Raw genomic sequence first — 27,432 nt, forward strand, 5'->3', positions numbered from 1 at the left:
GTAAGCAAGCCTCTTCCCTTCTCTGCGCCCTGAGTTCTCCATCTGAAGAACGGGCAGAGCGAATCTGTTGTTGGTAGAGGGGGGCACGAAGTTTGACGATGGCCAGAGCCAGGGTGGGAACAGTGATGTTTGCATGGCAAGCGTCACCTGACCATTTTGTGTCGCGCCTTGTGCCCCTGGGTCCGCTTGAAGGCTGGGCGTGGCCCATGAATTCGAGGGGTTCCTCACCAGCCAGGGTACCTCCCCACCTACCCCCACCAAGGTCAAGAAAAGCTTTGTCTGTCTGTCTGACCTACCTGTACCCCCAGGGCTGCTGAGGAAATACAACTTTTCTTCTTGCCCTGGATAAAGTCCACCCATTCATTCAACTAGCAAACACGTCTTGAGCACCTACTATGTGCTGGGCATAGGGGCACATGGGGATGAATTGCCTAGGCTCCCAGCTCTTGACAAGCCCCCAGTTGGTTGGGGAGGCTGGCTTGTTGAGCTGCCCTGGGGCACAGAGCCCTTTTGGGGGTACAGGGCAGTGGTTAGTGGGAAACGGACTCTAGTCCCAACTCGATCATGAGCTGGTTATGCGATTCTGGCACGTCCCAGGGCCTCAGTTTCCCCATCTGTCAATTGGGGCTAATCCTGTCCTGCTGCCTCACATGTTGGGAGACCTCTTGGAATGCCCATCCCTGTACTCAGGGGAGGTTTTGATTCTTTTCTTCGTGTTTTCATCTGAGTTTTTCCTGGGGTCCAGGCACATGCCAGGCCCTGCCTGGGCGCTGCAGACTTGGCCTGTGTTTTCTCCTTAGATGGTCAGTTCCTTCTCCACGCCCACACATACCCCATTGCATGGCCCTGTGTCGTGGCTGCTGTGTGGTCCCACTCCCCTCCACCTGGGTGTCTTTCCTTCCGAGGTATGCTGGAGTCTGTGTGAGGGACCTCAGGAGGGGGCTCCCAGGAGCGCTCCAGCATCCCCTGAGGAATGTCCTGGGCAGGAGGTGCCCAGGAGGACTAGGGCTGACCTCCTGAGGTGGGGGTCACCTCCCAGGACTTCGAAGTTGGCAGCTGAGTGATTTAACCCCTGACGTCCAGAGGGGGGGGGCACTGAGGCACAGAGGGGCCACCTTCACAGAGCGGGGTATGGAACCCAGGGCTTCTGGCCCCCAGGAAGATGGCAACATGGTTGGGGAGGGTGCTGATTTGCCATGGCTGCTTCCTAACTGGGAGCGATGGCTAGGGAGGGGCCTGGGTGCCACCATAGGGAAGGGCGGGCGCTGGGACCTCTCCATGGGGACCCTGGCTTCAGGGAGACCCGCTGAGAGGCCCCTGGGCAGCAGCTTGGGGCCCCAGAGGCTGGACAAGCCTGAGAACAGCCCGGAGGGTGGGGGCTGGTTGTACCTTGTGGTCCCCCCAGTCTTTAAATGTCCTTCCAAGAGCCCAAGGCTGAGACCTCTGAAATTGTACATATACTTTTTTCTGCCTTGTTTCCTCCTCTGTTCCTGCTGAGACACCATCTCTCCTTTGGGGATTGGCTCCAGCTTCTCCAGGCCTTTACATAACTCACGTAGTGGAGCCTCACTCCTTCCCACGACGTGTAATAAAGTTCAAATGACTTCTGTTTGCCGAATGCCTGCTCAGTGTTGGCAGTGAGCTTAACTCTGTGTTTGCCTTATTTAATGCTCACAACAACGCTGGAGATGGATACAGGCATAATTCTCATTTTAGAGGTGAGGAAACTGTGTCCCAGAGAGTGGGAGCCTTGTCCAACGCCACGCAGCTAAGGAACGGTGGAGCCCAGCTCTGCCCTACTCCACATCCTGGGCTTGGGAACGCACCACCTCGCTATCCCGTGGGTAGGCGGATCCTTCTGAGGTTCGGCCTTGCCTTTGATAAGGCGACCTCCTCCTTCTATCTGATTTGCATAGTCAGCAACTCTACTGAGTGTTCACAGCCATCCGCTTCCACAATCCTGAGCGTAATTCAGGAGGGAGGCAGGGGAATGACCCCACTGGCATCTGAGGTGGGGAGGGTCCATCCTCCTCGTTGAGCCCTCTGTCTGCCTGGGATGACTCAGGCCATCCCTCAGGCCCGGGCTCTCCCCCGGCCCCCGCCCTTGTACCCTGCTCCCATTCATGCCTACCAGCCATGTCCTCCTTTCCCTGGGCAGGTCGCAGGTCTTACAGACTCAGCCCTGTTTTTCCACCAAGTTCCTTTGTGCTGAGGGTTCAGCATCCCGTGTTGTGAGGTCCCTGGAGACCAGCAGACAGCTTGAGGCCCACTTCCCAGAGCTGTGCAGGTCCTTGAGGGAGGCCGGAGGCCCAAGTTCATCTGCTAGAATGTCAGCTTCTTGGTCTTTGTGTTTCTGGCGCCTCCTCGTCACCTTTAATAACAAGGAAGGTAATCGCTTCCTTTTACCCAGCTGACTGTGTGCCAGGCCCTGTGTCAAGACCTTCACCTGACTGTCTTGTATCTCCTTTTACCTTTCCAACCCTCCTAGGAGGTAGGGGTCATTACCATCAATTCCCTTTGCCAGGTGAGGAAACTGAGCTCAGGGTCCGATTCCTGGGCGCTCTTTCTCTGCCCCGTTGCATTCTGTACTTCCTGAAACCTGGTGGCACAAGGACAGGCCCGGAGCCTGCTTCGCTCAGCTGCTGATGGGGGGAGGTTGGAGGGATTGACCTGTGTGGCCCTGGGAGCTAACTGTTCCCCTTGACAATTGGAGAAACTGAAGCCCAGAGGACCAAGGCCACTTTCCCGAGGTATGTAAAGACGTTAAGGAGAGATCCAGGTCTGGAATCCACAGCCCTTTGCATCCTATTTTGGTGTTGATTTTGTTTGTTGCTTTTCCTAATGTTAGCCCAGATCGGGACACTGAGGCAGCTGGGCTCCTTGCTGGGTCTTCTTGGCGGGAGGGAATAGGGGTTGAATTCCTGTGTAACTTGATACAAATGTGCTCACATCCCGACCGCATACGTGTTTTGCTTCGAAATGACACGCAGCCTCTTGACTATTTTTAAAAGAAAAGCAATGGCTGTGATATTTCCCCTGCACCTTCCTCTCGAGGCCACTTGGTTAAATGTCAGGAAAGGGAGAGTATTTCCTGGTCAGGAACGTTAGGAGCTTGCTGGGAGCTGAAGTTTTGTTTTCTGTTAAGTAGGTGTTTGGGGAATCGGTTCCCAGCCCTCCTCCGCCCCCCACCCGCCGTTCCCTGGGAAGGTTGTGTTTGACAGTTGCTGGGAGGAGGGATTTGAGAGGGAACAGCCGAGATGCCCGCGCGTGGAGTGGCAGGGTAGTTATTTTTAGCCATCCCGATCCAGTAGAGACATTTCAGCATTTGTTCAATATTTAATTATCCATCTGAAATTGGCCCATGTGGCCTTGAGTTTGGAAGTGGCTGTCTGTGCTGTGGTTTCCTCTGATTGCATAAATAAGGAAGGGAGGGGAAGCGCAATAGCCCTCCAAATAATACTAATAAAAAAATAAAAAGAGTAGACTCAGTACTCAGAAAAGACAGGCTTGGTTTCACAGTCTAGACAGACCACCTGTACGTTAGTAGGAAAGATGAGCCGTGAGAGTGCCTAGCACGCCCTTGGAAATGCAGCCCTGCTTGGTCTGTGACTCTCAGACTCCACAGCTGCCTGGGTTTTATTGGGGATGGGTTTCCCCCCCTCCACCAGGTTCCTGTGTTGACCTTGACAGCTGCCAGGTACCCGAGAGGAGGTTTGGGGATTTTGCTTTTGGAAGTCTTGTTAGCTTTTATTTCCCTCCTCTCTTCTCCCCGACAGACAGGATAGCACTGTCGGCATCTGGGCTGTGTTACTTCTTTTTTCTTGGTCCTTAGGGGTGATGTGTTGACACGGCTGTGAAATGGAAAAGGCAGAGCACAGGGAGGACGATGTGGCTGCTGTGAGGCTCAGCCCACTCTCCTAAAGCCTCTGGTGGATGAGGGAGCAGAGGGGAGGGGAAGAGAGTGGGGCTAGAGGGAGCCAGGCAGCCAGGGATGGGGCTCCTTTTGGTGTCCTGCTTGGCTTGGGGACTGTAGAACTTGGGTTTAAAGGTTGGAAATCAATAAATTGGCAATCTGGGATAGTCTTCTGGAAAAGGGGTTTTCTATCCATTTATCCCTCTATCCCGGGGACTGAGTTTGGGTCAGGTGTGTGGCCAGGGCGGGAGTCCTTCTGACTGCACCATAAATGCTGGTGACCTCAGGCAAGTCGCTAAACATCTCTGGGCTCAGAAGCACTTTGAACAAGTAGATGTGAAACAACGTAGGGTATCATTATAGGCGGGGTGAGTTGTCATTATCTGTTCATCCAAAGCCTGAGGGGTTAATTGCAGCTCTATTAGGGCTGATCTAGAAATAAAATGTGATGCTTGTGGGGATCGGAGCCATCCAGATGGCTCCTTGGCATTCCCGTCCCCCAGAGGCTGCTACAAGTGTCACTTGTACTTGTTCAGAGCAACAGAGCTTTAGTGAGCCACCTACTGTTTGCAAGCCCTGTGCCAGGGGCTGCCGTGGAGGATACAGTCAGCCCCCACCCCCAGGGAGCCGGGCTTATGGGGAAGGTAGTCCTGTAAGCGGGTTGGCAGATGGTGTGACTGGAAGGGTAGGCAGGGCCTTGGGTGGTGAGCCACGAGGTTGGAACTCCCCCTGGCAGGCCACACGGAATCAAAGGGAGAATTTTGAAAATAACAGTCATTATAATAGCACCGACTTCCATTTTTTGAGCACTTAACACAGTGTAGGCGCCTTTCTAAGTCCTTTGCGTGCATAATTTCATTAAGTCCTCATTCTCACAGATAATTGTATCAGCTCCATTTTGCAGATGAGAAAACTGAGGCTCAGACTGGTGAATTGACCTCCTCCACGCCACCCAGCTACTGAGTGGCAGCGTTCAGGATGTTTCATTCTCACTGTACTTGCCAGAACTGCAATTTAGGAAAATGATTTTAAGCAACCAGCAAGCTAGACTGATGTGGTCCGGGGAGCAGAGAGAGTGGGTATCAGTGATCACAGGTGACTATGTTGGCCGTCCTGTTGCAGGAGGCAATGGGTTTGAGCGGGGAGAGAGAGAGGTCAGGGGTCGTCCTCACAGCGAGAGGGGTGGGAGCTGGTGATGGGATAGGCCCAGGCAAGTGGGGAGGGTTTGGGGTGAGGGGGCAGCAGAGCTGTGGGCATGGCTGACAGGCCTGCTCTGACTCTTGATGCTGCAGGGGCGGGAGGGGGGCACCAGCCTGGGCAGGGGGTGCCTTTGGGGAGTAGCTTCAGGAAAGTGGTGGAAAGGTACTAGAGGCTGCAGGAGGTCAAATGGTTGAGGGGTGAGGGTGGCGGGCAGAACTGGACATTGCTGGAGAAGCTGGGTGGATATGGAGGTCTGAGGGAAGCCTGGGTTTCCCATTAACTGTCTGTGTCGTCACTGTTCCCCCTGGTGTCTAGGGAGCTGTTCAAAGCTACATGTTAGCAGCAAGCAGGTTGGGGCCCTGAGGGCCCTTCCGCGGCATCAGCGGCAGCCTCTGAGCCCTCCTGGGACAGGACCTCGGGCTTCAGAAAACCAGGGGTGCAGCCCTCCGGTCCCACCCGCAGAGGGAGAGCCATCTGCAGAGGGAGGGGCCAGTTTAAGGAGTGGGGAGCAGGGGGGCTGGGTGCTGGGGCAGCCCTTCATGGGGATGTTATGGAAGAGGCTCCTGGGTCGCTGGTGGTCCCCAGGGGAGACCACCAGCTATGGGCCAAATCACTCCATCTCCTCTTTTTTTTAAAGAATATAATGTTTATGTTAGTGTTTTTCCCCTTCTCCCCCAACCCGTAGGATTACAAAAGTGATAAAGTAATAAATATCCATTATGCAAGAGAAGAAAATAAAAAATAACCTTTAATTCTAGCCCCCAGTGATAAGCTCTGGGAGCATTTGGAAGGTGATTTCCAGGCTTCTTGCCTTCTTGAAGTTTTTGAAAATTCTAAAATATTTGAAAGTATAAAAAGTGTAGAAAATAACATTACAGACACCCAGGTACTCACCTCTCAGATTTAGCAAATGTTAGCATTGCCATGATTGCTTCTCTTTTCTTCTTTTTTTCTTTTTCTTTTTCTTAGAAATAAAATGATTCAGGTACAGCAGGGGGTCGGCAAAGTACAGCTCACAGGCCAAATCCCACCTGTTTTCATATAGCCCACCACCTGTTTTTGTATGACCTGCGAGCTAAGAATAGCATTTACATTTTTCAAGGGTTGAAACAAAAATCAAAAGAGGAATAATGTTTTATAACGTGAAAATGATTGGAAATTCAAATTTTCCGTGTCTATAAGTAAAGTTTATTGGAACACAGCCCCACTTATTCATATTGTCTGTGGCTCTTTACATGTTACCTTGACAGGATTAAGTAGTTGAGACAAACCTAGAATATTTGCTCTCTGGCCCTTTATGAAAAAAATGTGCTGACCCCTGAGATATAGCTAAAGCCTCCTACGCTCTCCCCAAGGATAACCAGCCTCCTGAAGGCGGTGCATGTCCTGCCCACGTGTGCTTTTACTACATTTGCAAATGCTTCAAAATGTGTAGTATTGCATTGTGGGTTTCAAAAATGGGTACAGGGAAATTGCACATGGTGGAGAAGAGCAAACGCATTTCTCCACGCTAGGACTTCCTTATATCCTGAATTCCAGCAGCACAGATAAATGGCAGCTCTCTGCTGGGCCTGGAATAGGCCCTGGGGCTACAGAGTCACAGGAGAAAACTCAGGAGGAAAAATGGAGAAGGTCACACTTCAGGCTAAATTTCCTAGAAATCCTCAGAAAGCAAAGGAGCAAAAAGGGACTCAGGGACGAGAGAACCCTTCAGGCCAGGTAATTAATCCTTGGAGTGACCGGGAAACCCAGAGTTTTGGGAAGGCTGGGGATTCTTTGAAAGTGAAGTGTGTGTCAGGATGAGGAATAGGAAGTATGGATGGTCAAAGGCAATTGTTTGTTTTTTAAAGATTTAAAAAAATTTTTGGCTGCGTTGGGTCTTCGTTGCTGCGCGCGGGCTTTCTCTAGTTGCGGCGAGCGGAGGCTGCTCGTTGTTGCGGTGCGCGGGCTTCTCATTGCGGTGGCTTCTCTTTGCTGCGGAGCATGGGCTCTAGGCGTGCGGGCTTAGTAGTTGTGGCTCGCGGGGTCTAGAGCGCAGGCTTAGTAGCTGTGGCGCACGGGCTTAGTTGCTCCGCGGCGTGTGGGATCTTCCTGGACCAGGGCTCAAACCTGTGTCCCCTGCATTGGCAGGCGGATTCTTAACCACTGCGCCACCAGGAAAGTCCCAAAGGCAATTGTTAAGGGACTCAAGTAGAGGGGCTTAGAGAAGAGCTGGTGACAGTGTCTATAGATGCTGAAAGTTTGCAACACTTACACTGGACTGTTATTCATGAGGCCAGCCGGGGACTAAGGGGTGAACACTGGTGCTGTCCTTTTGGGAGGCCCTACCCAGAATCCTGAGACAGAGCTGGGAGGCACATCTTCTCAGTGCTTCCCTCCCACCTTCTGAGAACCAGGAGCCTGACCCCTCCACGTCCCCTCTGAGGCGTTCTTGTGCCCCCACCAAATGCTCTAGGTTGAGGATTCCCAGGGTGGGGAGGTGCCCTGGACTCCAGCCCTCCACAGTCATTTCCATGCCTCTCTCCCAGCAGACCTCACCCCCGAAACAGTGGGCAACCTCCATTGACTCTGAACCGTGTCCTGAACTTAAAGACAACTTGAACTCTGATCCTGATTCCTTTTGAGAGATAGCAGGTTATCGCAGTTCCATAGGTTCAAGACTTCTTCCCTTCCCCACACCCAACATCGGGGGACCAAAACATGCAGTTGAATGAGGCATCCCTTATCCCTTTCTGCCGTGTAGCGGGGCTGGGATGGCACCTAGAGATGTAGAGAGAGGCAGGGCAGGGAGGACACTCAGCCTTCCGGGGGACTTGGGACCTGTTATCCTCTCACTTATCTCTCCATGGAGGCGCTTTCCCATCCTGGGGCAGCCCTTCGATTCAGAGCTCGCCAGGCTCAAATCCTGCCTTCTGCGTTTCTTAGCCGAGTGGTCGTGGTCCTTTCAGTTGATGTTTCTGAACTTCAGTTTCTTCCTGTTAAAGTTGGAGCTGATGTTTCCTACTTTAGGAGTCAGCTTGAGGATAAATATACACATACCGTGCAGTCCCTGTCTCTCTTAGATCTGTTTCTCCACATTTCCTGGTGGTCCATTTTTATTACATACAAATATCCAGTTGTTCTGCTGCTAAATTTGTTGAAAAAACGATCTTTTCCACCACCAATTTATCTTTGTACTTTTTTCGAAAAATCGATCGACCACATATATGTGGGACTATTTCTGGACTCTTTAATCTGTTCCATTGATCTACATGTCTATCCTTTTGCTAATATCACGCTATCTTGATTACTTTAGTTACATTTCAAGACTATAAAGTATGTCTTGAAACCAAGTAATATCAGTCCCCCAACCTGTTTCTGCTTTCTCCAGATTGGTTGGCTCTTTTAGATCCTTTGCTTTGCCATCTAAATGTAAAATTGAGCCTGCCAGTGTGTTTAAAACGCCTGTAGGATTTTGACTAGAATTGCATTGAATCTATAGATCAGTTTGGGGAGAAATGCCATCTTAACAAGACTGAGTCTTCCCAATCCTTCAAAGTGGTATATCTTTCTGTTTATTTAGATTTTCTTTAATGTCTCTCAGCAATATTTTTAAAGTTATTAGCCTTGTACTTGTTTTGTTAAATTTATTCCTAAGTATTTTTGATACTCTTTGTTAATAACTATGAAGGGAGGAGATTTTACCCTACTTGCTGACTAGCAACCTAGCCTGGTAGAGTTTCCCGGGTGCCGGCAGAAGACACGAGACTCGTGGGTCAGAGACAAAGGACTCTATGACTCATGGCCGGTAGCATGAACTTCATGTTTGCATCAATTTTCTTTCCCTCCAAGTTCCTAGGGCAGTCACAGGTGTTTTTGTAGAACGTAAAACAATCTGCTCTTTTGTTTGGTCAAATTATAGCTTCATGTTCCTTATAGGACCTAATGTACAATCTATGCGTCAACTGTTCCTCAAGCTAAAAATTACACAGAGAGCTGAAATTCAGTTTGCTTTAGTATTAAATCATTAAATTAGAAACTTGGAGATTATTTATTTATTTATTGAAGTATAGTTGATTTACAATGTTCTGTTAGTTTCTGCTGTACAGCAAAGTGATTCAGTTATACATATACATTTATTCTTTTTCATATTCTTTTCCATTATGGTTTATTGCAGGATATTGAACTTAGTTCCCTGTGCTATACAGTAGGACCTTGTTTTTTAGAGATAATTTAAAATTTGAATTCCAAGCTGTCAAATACAGAAAGGTAAAGAGAGTTTTAAAGTTCTATATAAAAAATCAGTATGTACACACTTAAAACTTTATGCCTATTTTGAGTTGTTGGAAAACTATAAGACTGTTGTATAGCCACGTTGTTCTAATTTAATAGTATCCTTGTTTCTGAGGAAAACAGAGCAACTTCTACACAGTCTATTATGCTTTTCTAAACTGTTTAAAGGTACTTTTCTATTGTCATTTTTAAAAATAAAGTGCGAATTCCAGCTCTCACACCGAAAAAAGAAAATAATATAGTTTTTGAACAAACACTAAGTCCTGAGGTGGAATTTTGGGGTAAAAAGAAATCATTTATATTTTCTGAATGAAATGAAAAATAGAGTGAATTTAATTCTATACCTGAATATTTAGGGTTTGATAATCATGATTCTCTCTGGAGTGCTGTTGTTGGAGCTTATATACCCTAAAGAAGTTTTAATAATGTATTTAGTATCTATACTAAGGATAAATACACAGCGTGTGGAGTGACTATCCAAAGAGAAATATTCTCTATGTACAGATGTGAAAACATCTCTAAACTACATTATAAAATAACCAAGAAAGGTATCATATACTTTCGTGGTTTTCAAGCCCTTTTACATATGTTGATTGATAACAAGCGCATAGTAGAGAAAGAACGAAGTTTACATTATGTAGGGTCATGAATATTATGTTTCCAAAAGGAAGCTTTTCTCCTTTTAAGGCAGCCATCGATTTGGAAAAGGGACCTTGAGAGTCCACAGTCTTGGGTCAGCCAATGGTGTGATGTCACTACCCCTCCATTTTTACTAGAATAAGTTGAACCTTGGTCAGTGGGTGTATTGGCTCCCTATTGCTACTGGAACAAACTACTGCAAATTTTGTGTCTTAGAACACACAGACTTATCTTACAGTTCTCAGGGTCAGAAGTCTGAAATCAGTTTCTCTGGGTTACAGCCAAGGTGTCGGCAGGACTGCATTCTCCCTGGGGGCTCTAGGGGAGAATCAGTTTCCTTGCCTCTTGCGGCTTCTAGAAGCTGCCTTGACCCATGGCCCCACCTCACTCCCACCTCTGCTTCCATCACCACATCGCCTTCCCTGTCTTCTCTGATGCTTCTGTCTCTCTCTTATAAGGACTCTTGTGATTACATTGGGCCCTCCCTGGTAATCTAAAATAATCTCCCCATCTCGAGATCATTAATCACGTCTTTGAAGTCCATTTTGACATTGAAGGTAACATATTCATGGGTTCTAGGATCAGGATGGGCTCTTTGGGGGCCATTATTCCACCTACCACAGGCAGGTAAGGTTTAATAACCTCTAAGAACCATGTCTCCTCCTTCTTCCAAAGATGGATGGGGGACTTCCCTGGTGGCGCAGTGGTAAAGAATCTGCCTGCCGACGCAGGGGACACGGGTTCGAGCCCTGGTTCGAGAAGATCCCACATGCCGCGGAGCAACTAAGCGCGTGCTCCACAACTACTGAGCCTGCACGCCACAACTACTGAGCCCACGTGCCACAACTACTGAAGCCCGCCCGACTAGAGCCTGTGCTCTGCAACAAGAGAAGCCACGGCAATGAGAAGTCCGTGCACTGCAACGAAGAGTAGCCCCCGCCCGCCGCAACTAGAGAAAGCCCACGCGCAGCAACGAAGACCCAATGCAGCCAAAAATAAATAAATAAAATAAAAAACAAAGATGGATGGCCAAAGTCTGAACTGGAAAAAGTGTGTGTAGGAGACCTACCAACATATCAGTGCACTGTTTTGGCAAACTCACTCTTCATTTGGCTAACTGTTAAGAGCAGATAAGAACAGTACAGATGTGCTTCACACACACACACACACACACACGCACACAGATACACAGTGGCATCAGCTGGACGGCCATGTCTGAAAAGTTCTAACACTCTGAAGGTCCCTTGACCTGCTGCCATGGTGATCTTACCTTTGGCTCTTCCGGCAGTTCATCCGGCCACTCCTGCAGTAGCGGGGGAGGGGAAGTTGGGACATCAGTTCATTGGCAGCTTTACGCTTGGGGAACTTCGTTCCCTCACCCACGAGTTTGTTTCTAAATCTAATTTTTGGACTTTCCTGATCCACTTTCTCTAACTGGTCATTTGGGCTGCTGTTGATTTCAATGTCATTTGTTTTGTTTTCTGATTTTGTTTTTTCTCTTGCTTCTTTTCCTTTTTCCTATTCAGACGTAGTCAGAGGGTACAATTTGGCACTGAATCATCATACCACCTGTTTCTATTTTAATTTTACTATTAGTTTTTGGAAGGCTGAATTATTCTTCATTCAGCAAGTGGTACGGGTCCCACCCATAGCCCATCCTATTCTCCAAAGAGTATCTCTGATACCAAGTTTTTGAGTACTGTTTATGATATTTTTCTATGTAAGTGCGCACACATACAAACAGAAAGTAAAACATCATATTAGTTTAATCATGTAGACAGCAAATGTATTTCATTCTAAAGAGCCCATGGTAAGCCTTTGCAGTGGTGTTTATATTTCTGTGCCTCCTGCCTCTAGATTGCTGGCCATTCTCTCTACTCAGGGAACACTGGATATGAATACACTTCTGCAGTTAGTTTCTCGGGATGGAAAATCTCAATTGTTTACACACAGATATGATTCCATGTATTTCAAATAGGCTATTTATTAACTTTTCATTCTGAAATTTTTACAGATATGTAGGCAGTTGCAAAACCAGTACAGAGAGGCTTCCGTGCATCCTTCACCCAGTTTCCCCTGGTAGTTACATCTCATGTAACCAGTACAATGCCCTCCAGCCAAAGACCCACCAGGAACACGCCTCCAGCTGAACAAGTTGGGTTTATTACTTATTGCAGTGATGGAGGACACACACTGTGGGGAGCCACGGGACATCTCAGAGTGTGGTAGAGAGAACCTACTCTAGGATTTGGGCTTTGGTTGGGTGATTTGGGGGACATCTAAGGAAGTGGGGTTCACTCTTGATTGGCTGCTCTCAGAAAGCAGGGGCAATTCTGTGATGGGGTGTCTCAAATCTTATCTCCAGGGAGAAGAGGCAGCACAAGGATAAAGCTGTCTTTGGTAAAGAAGCAGCAGACGCTCATTTTCGCCAAGGTGGGGAGATTTTTGGTATTTTGTGGGTGGCGCAGTGACCTGGGTTTTGTCAGTGGCTTAGACAAAATGATAAAGTGGACTTGTTTTGCCTCATTTTATCATGGTAGCCTTGTCTGAGGTTGGTATCCTGTGAGGTTGTTTATGTCCAAAAGGAGAATAACATGGCAGAGCTGTGAATGCCAGGTCAGCTTCTGGATGTCAGCGTCTGCTTTCCTCCTTCCTCTCTCATCTTTTGTGCACATCGGTCCGATGCGTGTGTAAACTCTGTGCCATTTCAGCACATGTGTACATTCGTGTAACCACCACTGCACTCAACACACAAGACTATTCTATCACCATAAAGATCTCCCTCTTGTGCTGCCCTTTTATGGTTACACCCACCTACCTGCCCCCCCACCATCCCTAACTCCTGGCAACCACCAATTGGTTTTGCATCTCTGTGACTTTACCGCTTTGAGAATGCCATATAAATGGGATCATGCACCATGTGTCCTTGTGACATTGGCTTTTTGCACCAAGCATGTTGCCCTGGAGATCCATCCAAGTTGTTGTGTATTTCAATAGTGCATTCCTCTTTCTTTGCAGAGTAGTATTGCATGGCATGTGTATTAGTTTCCTATTGCTGCCATAGCAAGTGAAAACTTAGCAGCTTCGGACTTCCCTGGTGGCGCAGCGGTTAAAAATCCACCTGTCAATGCAGGGGACATAGGTTCGATCCCTGGACCGGGAAGATCCCACACGCCACGGAGCAACTAAGCCCGTGCACCACAACTACCGAGCCTGCATGCCACAGTTACTGAAGCCTGCGTGCCTAGAGCCCATGCTCTGCAACAAGAGAAGACACCGCAGTGAGAAGCCAGTGCAGCACAACAAAGAGTAGACCCCGCTCGCCGCAACTAGAGAAAGCCTGCACGCAGCAACAAAGACTCAATGCAGCCAAAAATAAATAAATTAAAACAAAAACAACTTAGCTTTAACAACACAGATTTGTCATCTTACAGTTCTGTAGGTCAGAAGTCTGGTGTGGGTCTTGAGGGACTAAGATCAAAGTATTAGTAGGCTGCATTGCTTTCTGAAGGCTCTAGGGAAAACTCCATTTCATTGCCCATTCCTTGTTGGCAGAATTCAGTTCCCTGTGGTTGTAGGACTGAGGTTCCTATCTTCTTGCTGGCTGTCAGCTGAGGGATGTTCCCAGTTTCTAAATAGAGGTCACCCACGTTTCTTGGCTCGTGACCCCATTCTTCCATCATTCCTCTCATGCTTAGAATCTCTCTTGTCTCTTCTTGCATCATTGAATCCCTCAGAGCCATCCTTTTGCTTTCCTCTTGCACATTTAAGATTATCCCCACCTGGAAATCCAGGATACACTTGCATCTCAAAGTCCTTAACCTTAATCACATTTGCAGAGTTTCTTTTACCATATAAAATATCTTCACAGGTTCTGGGAATTAGGGTAGACTTCTTTGGAGGGAACGTTATTCTGCCTCACACACTGTGGATGTACCACGGTTTAACCATTCACCTACTGAAGGACGTTTTGGTTATTTCCAGTTTTTGGCTATTACAAATAAGGCTGTTGTGAACATTCTTGTTTAAAAAAAAAGTATAAGTGGATTGCACTCTGTTTCCTTTTGCAATGTACTTTTTTCACTCAACCTCTTATTTCTGAGTTTGATTCATGCTGATCTTATAGAACTGGGTCCTTTGTAGGGGTCCGTGGACATTGCCCCCTGGAGTCCTACCCTATTCCACCGAATGACTGCCCCAAGGAGTCATCCACTGGGGCATCCATTCCCCTGTTGGTGGACATTTAGGTTGCTTCCCACATTCTGCTACTACAAACAGTGCTGCAGTTGACGTCTCTGTGCAGATCTCCATGTGCAAGTCTGAAGCATTTTTCTAGACTGGACATGTAGGAGGGGAATTTCCTGTCTTAGAGTATATGTGTGTGTGTGTGTGTGTGTGTCAGTTTCAACTAGCTCTTTTCTAATTGTTCTCAAATTCTTTTCTTTCCACCAGCAGTGAAGAAAGACTTTCCCACATCCCTGTCAACATTTGGGGTCATTGTTCTTTTTCATTTTTGCCTCCCTGAAAGGTGTGAAATGACATCTGGTAGTTTTAATTTGCATCTTCCTGATCACTGTTGAGGTCCAGCACACACATCCACCCCTGCCTTGCACCTCCTCTTTCTATAGAACTGACTTCTTTTCTCCTGCTGCCAGTATCAGAGGTTGCCACCTCGACCTGTTTTTAAGCAGTAAGATCTGGGCAGTGCAACCCGACAACTGAAATATGGTGTCTTGTCTGAAATTACAGGATGTTCCTCGGGCCTCTGTGTTTCCATGGGAACAAGTAACAGTCATCCTTCATGATTAGGAGGTATCCATGGCAACCAAGCCAGCAGCATTTGAATGAAACCAATTTTATTTATTTTTTTGCAAACACATGAAGGTTAAAATGCATTTCTCCGACTATGACTTCCAAGAATAGGAAGGCAGCCTGGTCTGCCTGGTGAAACAGAGACTCTTGACCTCCTGCTGGAAAGGGGATGCAGGATCAGCTGGTCCTATGACCTAATTTTGTAGACTGGAAGCCCGAGAGGTCATGTGGAGGTCACACAGTGAGTCTGAGCCGAGGGAAGACGCCTGAACCAGTGCTCCGAGGTCTGGAGGAGACTCGGAGGTCGGCCGGTTCGCCCTTCCTGGGGTCTGTCCCTGGGGATGCCACCTTCATCCTGCAAGATGTTAGCAAACTCACTCAACTTCTCTGGAGTCCTGCTAGTACCAGTTGTGTTGCTTAGAGCTCGGTGCGGGGCATGAGCCCAAGCATCCCAGTGTCTGCTTCCTCAAATTAGAAAAGACTTGCTACTAAGTCAAAGGCCAAAGGCAGCTGTGTTTTTAGAGGCAGAGATAAAACTCAGGGGGTCAGCTTTCCGTCTTCTTTGCCTTTGTAAAATAAAGAGCGGTCTTCTTTTTCCATTTCCTTTTTTTTAGGTGGTGGGGAATAGAGACAGTCACTGCTCTTACTTCCTGACTCACTGGATTGATGATAAGTCATGAGCCTGGGGATGGAAAGGGGCTGGCCTGGAGTCACACAGCAGAGTCAAGGTTAAGTCGAGTCTCCTGGTTCCAGCCTGGTGTTCCGCCCCCTACCCCATGCTCCAGGCATCCTCTGCCTTCTCTGAGCCCCTCTAAGTGTGGGTTTGGGGGGAACAGTTTCAGCATGTACTCTTGCTTCTTACCTGGGGGAACTTTAGAGGAAGTCACTTTTCCCTCTTAGAACCTCAATTTACTCATCTGGAAAATGGAGCTCCCCATAGCTGTCTAAGTTGTGAGGTGGGGATGATATTTGAATGTGTCTCAATGCGGGCAGTATTGCCCCTAAGTGGACAAAAAAAATTGATTCTAGGAAGGGGAGGTGAAAAAGTCTCACTCTTTTTCTGTGTAAAGCCTGATATACATATAGGACAAAAAGATACTTACTGTATATCTATGGTTTTAGAATTTTGTTGAGGGGAAACTAGAAAATGAAAAAGACTCCTTAAGGGGAATGAATAAAAGGTAGAGAAACACTGGTCCGTACCCCGGGGAACCATGTGGTTATTATTACTAACTTTGTGTTTGGAGCTTGTGTTGGCTGCTGGCTTCTAGGGGGAGCTGTTTGGCGTGTAGGGTCAGAAGAGAGCCTGACCCAGCCCAGACTCTGCCCCTGTGGTTCAGTGTGATCCCCAGGCATGTCACAGCTTCCCATCCATATGTAAAGGGGGTCCCGCCAGCTCCGTGAGTGGCGCCTGGTTCTCAGGCAGCCAAGATCCCGCCTGGTGGATCCGTGGGGGTCCAGCAGGAAGCAGATGGCACTTACACGAGGATGATTTGAGGTGTGGGCGGGTGTGGGGAGCCATGAAGAGGAGTGCAGGACCCCAGAGCTACTGGCAGCTGGGGCTGGTCCACTGAGGCTGGTAGGAGGGGAGGGGAGCGTGGCTGCTGGGAGGCGAGAGCGCAGGAGACCTGATGGTAGTCCGTGGTAGTGGGGAGCTTTGGTGGAGAGAGGCAGCTGACCCAGGCGACTCTCCTCCCTCCCCTGATCTCCTGCCAGGGCTCCCCACTGGCCAAACCCCATGGAAGCCGGAGGACCCAGAAGCCGGGTTGGTGGTCTACACCCTGGGGCAGGAGGCGGGGTGGAGAAGGATGGAGAATGGAACTGGGGCTAAGCGGAAGCTGTCCGGAAAGGTGCCTAGATTCCTCTTCCTCTGGCGTGCAGGAGGAAGAGTGGAGTCCTACCCCAACCATCCTGCCCTGCAGCCCCCTTGCTGGGTTTCTGCCTTCGGAGGCAGATAGGGTGTAGCCTGGGCTTTTTTTTTTTTTTTTTAATCTTGAGTTTATTTGAGCAAAAATCAATTTGAATTGTGCAGTGCCAAACTGGAAGTGGTTAGAGATGCTCCCCAGGGTGTCTGAATTGAAGTTTACGGCTACTCTGGGAACACCCACGAGGGTCTTTGCTATTTATCTACTGGGTTAGGAGCTAGTGGATAAGTTCCTTTCCTCTAGTCTCAGCTTCCTCATCTATAAAATGGTGGTTGGACCACGCAGCCTCTGAGCACCTCTTGCTCAGACCCAGCAGGCAATGGCCGTGATCTGTACAGGCTGTGGGAACATCAGTCTTTTTTATTTTAAAAAAATTATTTATTTATTTATTTATTATTTTTGGCTGTGTCGGGTCTTCGTTTCTGTGCGAGGGCTTTCTCTAGTTGCGTGAGCGGGGGCCTCTCATTGTCGCGGCCTCTCTTGTTGCGGAGCACAGGCTCCAGACGCGCAGGCTCAGTAGTTGTGGTGCAAGGGCTTAGTTGCTCCGTGGCATGTGGGATCTTCCCAGACCAGGGCTCGAACCCATGTCCGCTGCACTGGCAGGCAGATTCTCAACCACTGAGCCACCAGGGAAGCCCTGGAACATCAGTCTTTTTTTTTTTTTTTTTTTGGCGGTACACGGGCCTCTCACTGCTGTGGCCTCTCCCGTTGCGGAGCACAGGCTCCGGACGCGCAGGCTCAGCGGCCATGGCTCACGGGTCCAGCCACTCCGCAGCATGTAGGATCTTCCTGGACCGGGGCACGAACCCGTGTCCCCTGCAACGGCAGGCGGACTCTCAACCACTGCGCCACCAGGGAAGCCCGGAACATCAGTCTTGATCTTAGAGAAGAAGCAGCCTCGCTGGGCTCCTTGTGTCCTGCCAGGTGCCTCTGTGTGTCTCTTGCCTAGAGGTGTGTGGGCACACCTGCCCAGGAAGGGGCAGTGAAGCTGTGGCCAGGTGTGTGTGTGTGTCAGGGAGAGGGGGTAGTTCCTGAGAGGCTTCTGGAGGCTGAGGGCAGTGTCGCACAGATGGGTGGGACACAGTGGTTAGTTATGGAGGACGCCCAGGTGGAGGTGACGGGGGGTACTGGGGTGGGGGCGAGATGAAGGCAGACTGGGGGGTGCAGGAAGAGATTTCCTGGGGAAATCTCCAAAAAGAGTGGGTCTTCCCTATTGTGTGACTAGCAGACACCGTAGAGAGGGAGCGGAGTGAGGAAGGTTCTAAGTAGGAAGCGCCACGAGGGAAGCAGAGAGGCCCTAAGACATGGCAGTCACTGGGCTGAAGAGGAAGCTTTTCTGGAAGAGGTGACCCCAGGGCTGCCTGGTAGGCCTGAACCCATACCCTCTGGTGGCCCACTTCCTCCAGTCCCAAAGTGGCTTTGCCTGCTTGCCCACCGGCCAGGGCTCAGCACTGGCCTGCCCTAGTGGGATGAGGGGCTCAGCTCTGTCCTTCCACACTTCTGAGGACCCCTGTGCAAGCCGGCTGCATGGAGAGAATGGACCGGAAAGTGTAGCGCGGCCCCCCAATACCCCGATCTGCCTTCTGGGAAAACCTGCTCCTTGTCTGTCCTGTGTGTGTGCACGTGTCCACACATCCACTCGTGCACGTGTATCTGGGGATGGATCCGAGTTGGTACGCATTGGAGTATCTACATGGATGCAAACGTGTGTGTGTTTTCTGGGCGTGCGCCTCTGACTCTGCACCCCGGTGTGTTCGCAGGTACCAGGGAAATCTCCACCCCATCCTTTTGCCCGTCCTTTTTCTTCTTCTGAGTCAACAGGTCTTTCCCAAGCACCCCACACACACCAGCCTCCGTGCAGGGCACTGGGGGTGTGGAGATGCAGCCGGCTTAGGCGTGGGCATTAGGAGTTCCACCGTCAAGCAGAGGACACACACACACACACACACACACACACACACACACACACACACTGTGCAAAGTGAGAGCGTAGATAGGCTACTCCACCGTCAAGCAGAGGACACATACACGCGCGCGCACACACTGTGCAAAATGAGAGCGTAGGTAGGCTACCCTGGCCTGGCTTTTGCTACAGGAGCCCTGAGGGGGCTGAGAGCTGGGGGCGGAGGAGGTTACCAAGGGTTTCCTCCAGGGCGTGCTGGATGGGTCAGGCTGGGACGAGCAGGAAGGGGGGCTTCTGTGGGAGCCACAGCCCAAGCACTAGAAAAGAGGCAGCCAGTGCCAAGCCCGGCGTCGGGGAACCAGGGGAGAAAGCGGCCAGGTGGACTGACCTGGCTGTTTAAATGGGCGTGCTCAGGCCGTGGCTAAGAGTTTAGAATGAGCGGTCGCCATTTAAAAATCAGAATATTTCATATTAAACGCCCCCCCACCCCAGATTTCCAGGTCCTCCTGAACCGTGGGAAGCTTTGGCTGCACTGAGCCCCCCGTTGCTTTGCTGAAATAATCAGCTGGAGCCGAGCAGCTCACCGCTGCTCCCCTTTACTCCATTACCTGCCTGGCCCTTGCACTATTCTCAAGTTTAAAGCCTCAGGAAGAGACAGTTCCAACTGGAAGCTAGAAATCATAGAGTCTCGTGTTTGAAGGGACTGCTTGTATACCTCCAGTAACAGGGAGCTCATTGTCACACATCACAAGATGTGCGCCTTGAAGTGCGGGTTTTAGGAGACCTTTTTTAAAAAAAAAGTTGTGGTAAATATATACGAAATATATACATGAAATTTACCATTTTAATCATTTTTAAGTGTACAACTCAGTGGTATTATGTACATTTACAAAGTTGTGCAACTATCACCACTGTCCATTTCTAAATCTTTCCCATCACTCCAAATAGAAACCCTGTACAATCAAGCAATAACTCCCCAAGCTCCCCTGTCCCTAGCCCCTGGTAACCTTTCTGTCTCTATGAATTTGCCTATTCTGGGTATTTCGTACAAGTGGAATTATACAATATTTGTCCTTTTGTGTCTGGCTTTTGTCACTCAGCATGTTTTCAAGGTTCATCCAGATTGCAGCATGTATCAGAACTTTCATTCTTTTAATGATGGAATTACCTTCCATTGTATGCGGCTACCACACTGTGTTTATCCATTCATCTTGTTGATGGACACTGGGGTTGCTTCTACCTTTTCGGCTATTTTGAATAATGTTGCCATGGACGTTTGCATACAAGTATTTCTCTGTGTCCCTGTTTTCAGTTCTTTGGGGTATAGGAGTGGAATTGCTGGGTCATGTGGCCACTCTGTCTTTAACTTTTTGGGGAACCGCTATCTGTTTTCCACAATGGTTGGACCATTTTATGGGGACCAGTTGCGTGTTGTCCTGGCCTGGACGGGAATGACAGGAGGGCCTGACTGGGTGGCTTAGATTGTCCACGCTCACCCTCTCTCTCCCTCTGTTGACAGAGTCGCCCCAAGAAAGGCCGGGCTCCCGGCGCAGCCTGCCGGGCAGCCTCTCAGAGAAGAGCCCCAGCATGGAGGCTTCAGCTGCTACACCGTTCCGGGTCACGGTAACTATCTCTGCGTCACCATCGCCACCTGGCCTGGGGTGCTGCTCTGCGACCCCGCGGCCCCCATTCCTGGAGCCTCACGGACCGGGAGAGCATCCAGCCTCCCTTGTTCTAGGTATCCGATCGCTCAGCTGCTCCCCTCTCTGTGGCTCAGCCCCATCCCAGGGGGCCACGTGGGGGCCCCTTCTTGCGAGGGAGGGGCCAGACAGAGGACAGACAGCTCTGCAGGCCATGGGGCCCAGAGCTGAGCTGGCCTGGGAAGAAAGAGGCTAGTGTGAGGTCGGATAAACGCACCCTCATCCATGCGCACACATGCCATGCTTCCTTAGAACGCACCCTTTTTGTTTCCACATTTTAATATCTCTCACATTACAGCCCGTGGTGTGTCATAATTTAATTGCTGTGCTTTTCTTTCTTGGTGGCGCATAAAATAATGCTGTATCTTACAACTGATGGTGTCTTAGAATCAACCAAGGGCAGTAGATATATCTTAGCTACTGATTACTAGTAGTCCCACCAGCACACATTCTTTTATTTCAAACCTAAATGACTTAATGGAAACAGAATCCAGCGAGCCTTAATATCTGACTCTCCGTGTCCCCCTGTGTCCCCACCATCCTTCCACGCACCTGCAGTTCTACGTCCCTTTACTGCCCCCATTCACATGTTACCATGTGCCCCTCTGTCCATGCTCTGCCAGCTGCTGGACAAGTAGACATGTTCTCTTCCCCTGGGAGCTCACAGTCTGTAGGGGAGGTCGCTATTTGATCATTTGTTCATCCATTCATTCATTCAACCATTTTTTATGGCGTGCCTGCTGTGTGCCAGGTACCATTCTTTGCACTGGGGCTAAGTGGGAGGAGCTGGCCAAGAGAGTACCAGGTGGATGAAGCCCTTGACCTTATGGGCTGACATTCTTGTGTTGGAGCTATGTGCTGTGAAGGAGAAAAGTAGACTGATAGGGAAAACCAGGAGAGCTTCCTTGCGGTGGTGTGGTTGAGAAGTGATAGTTGAGCTGGAGTCCAAGGGATGAAGAGCTAGCCCTCTGGGGCTCCGGGGAAAGAAGGTTTTTTTTTTGTGGTATGCAGGCCTCTCACTGCTGTGGCCTCTCCCGCTGCGGAGCACAGGCTCCGGACGCACAGGCTCAGCGGCCATGGCTCACGGGCCCAGCCGCTCCGCGGCCTGTGGGATCTTTCCGGACCGGGGCACGAACCTGTGTCCCCTGCATCGGCAGGCGGACTCCCAACCACTGCGCCACCTGGGAAGCCCGGAAAGAAGGTTTTGATGGAGGGAATAGAGAGGGCACAGGCTTGGCTGTTGCCATACAGTGTGATATGGGGGTTCCAGGTGAGGTGAGAGTGGGCTGGGAAAGGTGCTCCCTGGGGACACCTTTGAGCTGGGTCTTGAAGGGTTCCTTAGGAATTGGGCAGGCAGCGACAGAGAGGGAGTTCCAGGTAAGGGGAACAGCAGTTGCAAAAACATGGAGGCTGGCATGGAAGCACGCTAGAAATTGATTTGTGTGGAATGGTGAAATGCTTGGTGGGACTGGACGTGAGGGGTCTGGAGGTCAGGGTAGGAGGTGAGGCTGGGAAGATGGGCCAGGTCCGGGTCAGGTGGCACCTCAAGTCCTCAGCTAAGGGGACGGGGCTTTCCCCAGGGCCACTGATTCTCCTGCTTTTTGTGTGTCATAAAAGTGCTCTCAAAATAAGAACCTTGGGTCCCCTCAAGATTTCAGTGCAGTGGGCCAGGGGCAGAGCCTGGATATCTGCATTTTTAACAAGCTCATGAAAGAGGTAGTCCTGAGCCCTAGGCTCTGGGTCAGATCAGCCTCCAGCCAGTGAGAAGGAGAAGGACACCTGTGCTGAGGAAGGATTCCTGATCACCTCCCTGGGTGAGACCAGGGCCCTTGGGAGATGGTCTCCAGCTGTGGGGAGGATCAGGAGGCTGGCACCTGAGAGACCCTGATCGAATCAGCTGACGCAGAGGCCAAGTCCTGCCCTTCCTGGACCCCCAGGGCCACAGGCACCAGGGCTGAGCCTTCAGGATGCCTTAGGGAACGATGACTAATCATAATGTAGCCCCCTGTACTATGTTCACGGTCTTACCTATTCGATCTCTTTTAAACCTTGAGACAACCCTGAAACTGATACTTTTATCACCCCATTTTACAGATGAGAAAACTGAGGCCCAGAGAGGTGAAGTCCCTCACCCGAGCTCCAAGTGCTCATAATGGTGGAGCCAAGATTTGGACTCAGGTCTCCCTGACCTGAGCGTGTTGCACCCCTAGCGCAGGAGCATGCTGCACCGCTCTGGCTGGACTGGAACCAGAGGAGGGGGACCCTTCCCCCACACCCTCCCAGAGCCCCCTCAGCATCACTTTTTACCCGCTTCCCTTTCTTTTGCTGCTCTAATAGGTGTACCGTCACACCTCGAGGTTGCTATAATTTGCAGTTCTTTAATTGCCAGCTAGGCTTGGCTTTTTTTCTGTAGTGTCGTCTTCACTATGTTTCCTGGTATGGAAACCACCTGTGGCTCAGAGCCAGAGCCAGAGCCAGCCTTCTGAGCCACCGGGCCCCCGACTCACAGTCCCGTGAGATTAGGGTCTGCAGGATGGAAAGTGTGTTCAGCCGTCATTTTACCCACTTCTCACAGCAACCCTGAGGGAGGTACCATTAGTGTCTACCAGTCACAGATGAGGGAACTGAGGCTCAGAGAGGTGAAGTTATTTGCCTGGTGTCACACAGCTCTTGAGTGACAGAGCCTGGCATGGATACTAGGATGGCCGGACATTTATTTTTTGTGTCTTTTTGCTCGGCACCTTGTCCTTTTCTGTGTGCGGCAGTTAAGGAAAGGGGCGTGAGTCGAATTTCTATCCTGGGCCGGTGCTCAGAGCTGGGGGGGACTAGGGAGCTCAGAGGTGGGGATCTGGGTTCAAATCCCGGCTCTCGCATGACCTGTGTGACCTCGTTAGTCCCTCGACCTGTCTGAGCCATGCGTGCTCATCAGTAAAGGGCAGGGAATGACTGCCCTTCCTTGAAGCACTTGGTGGACCTCTGTGTGTACACACCAGCCCAGGTCTGACCCATGGTAGATGCTTACCCCGTGAAATCCACCATTATCATCTGAATTGCATTTCCTCTTTTGGCTCCAGGACGGTAAAGATCTGGGGAGGGTTGGGGTGGAGGGCGAGGACCGGGTGCTTGGGGGAAGGTCAGATGTGCGCCTGACCTGGACCTTAGGGACAGGCTTGACACGGACCCCGTGCAGGACCAGAAGCACACCCTCTCCCCTGCAGCCTGAACTTGCACTTGCCCCCGTGTGCTCCTACAAGCCAGATCCTCACGCGCTCGCTGACTGCTGCTCTGTGTACCCCCTGAAGGAACGCAGGGAACATGGTTTTGCCTGGAGGAGGCAGGGGAGATGTCACAGGATGTACTTGAATAACTGTCGTCTTCGCCTCCATTTCAAACCAGGGTGATGAGATGTCACCACCTCTCACAGCGGTGCCCCTTGGCAGTGATGTAGTTTAATGGAGAATCCCCGTCGGGGTCTGTAGGACTCACTCTATCCACCTCCTTCGTGCAGACTGAGGCCCAGGAGGGGCCAGACTTGACCAGGTCGCCACTCAGCTGGGAGGGCTTCTGAGTCTGGGCTGTTTGCACCCTCACTTGCGGCCTTTACCCCTTTTGTGAGTCAGCCTGGGACCGCAGTCACCCCACAGGGCATCGGGCTCAGTGCTGCTCCCACCTCTGCCTCTTGGAGACCATGGGACCCTGCGAGAGCCTCAGTTTACCCTTCTGTAAAAGGGGGGGAGTGACTTCGAGTTTTGAGCATACAGTAGGCGCTTAAACACTTTGATGCGGTTTAAGGGAATGAGCCATAAAGTCCACAGACCTGGGACTGAGCCTCATGCCAGCTTTGTGACCTGGACAAGATATGGAACCTTTTGCCTACCTGGCACAACTTCCTTCTACCTACAGGTGGAGTTGGGGGTGGGGGAGTAGTTCCCCGGGGCCACTGGGTGCTAGCAGGCCTAGTGGGTGCACCCTGAAAGCTGTGGGGGGCCCTGGATGAGGGCAGGATGGGGAAGGAGCTGGGAGCAGGCGACCAAAGGGACCTCCCGCCCATCTCCGGCCTTCAGCTCTTGGGCTCCAAAGAGATGGCGAGGCTGAGATTCGAACCCATGTCTGTCTTCTCTGCAGCCAGCAGGGAATCCTGGAAGCGAGAGAGGGTCAGAGGTAGGGGAGGCAGGCAGGCAGCGAGCTGGGGGCCTGGATCTGCACAGACTGTCAGGCTGGGTCCAGGGGCTCTGCATGGACCCATCCCTCTTCTTGAAGCCCAGGGACCCTTAGCAGCAGCAGGCTGCCCCCTCTCACCTGCCACCCCGTGTTCGAGGAATTCACAGTCTGATTTGGGAGTTAAGGAGATGGTGACTGTTACCGGTCCCCTCAGCCCGCCGCCCTCCCCAGACCCAACCTCCCCTGGTGTGGGCTTGCTCCCTCCTTCCTCTGCTCCTGGCCCCTCCCATCGACCTTGAGGAGAGCTGTCAGGGTCTGGGTGTGGGAGGTGGCAGAGGCTCTGGGAAACTTGACAGCCAATTGATTCTTCCTCAGGAAGTTGAAAGTGAAGAGTTGTGTTTGAAGGTTTAGCTGAAATTAGGTCTCAGGGCTATTTTTTGCGAGTTGGAGAAGGAGAAGTGTCAGGGAGGGGAAGGCCCAGGGGGCTGGTGGATGCTGCAGATAAACTCAGTACCAGTTGATTGCAGATGCTTCTAGAAGCGGGTCTCAGTTCCTTTCAACCACGCACTTTTACTGGATGCTCAATTGTGTGCACCCTAGGTGGTCCTGAAGCTGTGACGGAGGTGTGCCTGGGGTGCTGTGAGAACCCAGAACAAGGGACAGTTACCTCTCACTGGCGAGGGTAGGGAAAAATTCCTAGAGGAGGATCTTTGGGGCTGGGCTTTGAGGGATGTGTAGGAGTTTGTCAGGAACAAAGGGAGAAGAGTATTCCAGTTAGAGTGGGATCTAACAAAATAGGAACAAGCCAATGGCCCTGTGATTAGATATGATGTTGAATGAGTTGAAGACATGATGGAGAGGAGCCTAGACAGAAAAGTGAGTGGGTGAGGCCTTTGGACTTTCCGCTACAGGACATAGGAGTCAGAGGGGATGATGAGTGAGAGTGGAGTGGGCAGGAGATCTCTGGGATGTGGACCTTAGGTTTCCCCAGCTGCTCACCCCTCTTCCTGCTCCTGTGGCTTCCCCAAACCCTCCCCACATTTCAGCTGTCTTTCTTTCTCTCTCACATACACAGAAACAGGTACATGACCACAACATGCAGGACTGTGGGTGACCGCCTCAACACCACTGTGGAAAGGCTGTTGGAAATTAACTGGTCTAAACCTTCCTTCTCCAGAGGAGAGACTGAGGCTCAGAGAGGTCAGGGTCCTTTCCCAAGGTCACACAGCATGTCCGGAGCAGGGCCTGGAATTGAGCCCATGTCTCTCCATTGCTGTCCTGTGCTCCTTATGCCTTGCTCCCTCCTGCCCTCATTTCCCTGCAGCTGAGTCCTTCTCCCAACCCCCATCATGCTTCCTGGGAGGAGGGGACTGAAGGGAATGGGCATGTGTGGGTCCAACTACCCACAGAGGCCCCCGATGTCTTATCAGCACACTGCCACCTCCTGGTCTGCCTCTCTGCCCCCATTAGTAGCCCTTGTCGGCTATGGGGACTCCTGTTGGGCATGGGGATGGTGGACAGAAAAGCTGGTCAGACTTCCAGATCACATGAGCCTGCTCTGTCACTGCACAGATGGGGAAACTGAGGCCCAGAGAAGGTAGGTTTGCCTGGGATACCTGCTGGGCCTCCCTGTACCACTCCAGGCTTCTACTGCCCATCCCAAATGCACATTTACATGGGACACATCTATGTCTGTGGCCCACAGACTGGTGGAGAGATGTCAATCGTGCAGTGTGGCAGACTGGCAGGCAGGAGTGCTGGACCTCAGATCGGGTGCCCTGCTGGACCCCAGATTGGATGCCCCAGTTTCCTCCTCGTAGTACCAGGAATTTGCCTGTGAGGCCGATGTCCCTTGCTCTGTTGAGCCTCCTGAGCCGGAGTCTCCTGGCCCAGTGTCTGGCCATTTTTCTGCAGATGAGAGGGTTGGTGGGGGGAGCTTGCCCCGGACCCTCAGCCCTTCTCCTCCCCTGCCTTTCATGGAGCCTAATTGTTATTAAACTGTTTAAACCCAAAAGGCAAATTACTATCATTTTGGTCTGTGTCCATTTGGTCTGTGTCTGCCTTCCGTGGGGAGAGGCCCCCTTTCCCGCAGCAGGAAAGTAGGAGATGGGAACATTGTCGCAGACAGCCCAGGGTGGCCAGGGCTGGCCAGAACAGTCTGCAGGGCGGGAGCATGGGGCCAGGGGCTATTTGGCGCCTCCTGAGTTGAGGCCAGGCCAGCATCTGAGGCCTGGGACTGAGGGCAGGCTGCAGTATCTGGTAGGGTTGGGAGGCTGCCTGCCCCATTAATAAACACGAAGGTAGTTTCGTCAGCTTAGTTTTACGGATTAGGAAAGCAAGGCTCAGGGAGAAGGAACTGGCCCGGGGTCCCCCAGCCCGTGAGCGGCAGAGGTGGAAGTTACGCTCTGGTCTACGAGTCCTATTGTGGGTGTGAACTAACTTACTTTCCTCCCTCGCTTCTCTGCCTTCCTTTTTTCTTTCTTTTAGTACATTTTTAATCAGCACCAACTATGTTTCAGGGCCTGTGCGGGGCACTGACACAAATAGCATTAAAACGTAGGTTCTACCTGCAAAAATACGGCGGGTTTAGCTGGGCCTTGACAAAGTCATTTCCAGGCAGGTAAGGGGAAAGGACAGGCAGCCAGGACAGCCCCTGCGAAGGCCAGGAGATGGGAAACGGCATGAGTGACAGGAGACCCATGGCAGCACGTAGAGCAAACGGGATCGGAGGCTGAATTAGCAGGAGTATGGAGTCCCCAGAGAGGGAGCTGAGGGTGGGCCAGAGCTGGCCAGAGCAGACCTGGAATGCAGTGTGTCCTTCAGAGCAGCATACCTGACCCAGCTGGGAGAGTCTGGAGCTCCTTAAGTGGGCAGAGACCAGGACCAGGGTGGGGGATGAGGGATGGA

General features: G+C 50.8%; 1 protein-coding gene across 10 annotated transcripts in view; it reads left to right on the forward strand.

The window, feature by feature from the left end:
- The window catches only part of DAB2IP (DAB2 interacting protein), a 165,807-nt gene that overhangs the window by 47,432 nt on the left and 90,943 nt on the right, over window positions 1-27,432 (forward strand). For 9 of the 10 annotated variants that reach the window (XM_029201672.1, XM_029201677.1, XM_029201679.1 and 6 more), the window contains one exon: window positions 20,184-20,287. In XM_029201672.1, the coding sequence (XP_029057505.1) occupies window positions 20,184-20,287 (104 nt within the window). Of the gene's footprint in view, window positions 1-20,183; window positions 20,288-27,432 lie in introns of those variants that run through there. The other variant, XM_029201687.1, reaches the window with a different exon arrangement.

This window comes from Monodon monoceros, unplaced genomic scaffold (genome assembly GCF_005190385.1).
Source record: "Monodon monoceros isolate NGI ecotype Baffin Bay Population unplaced genomic scaffold, NGI_Narwhal_1 Super_Scaffold_5, whole genome shotgun sequence".
Lineage (NCBI taxonomy): Eukaryota > Metazoa > Chordata > Mammalia > Artiodactyla > Monodontidae > Monodon > Monodon monoceros.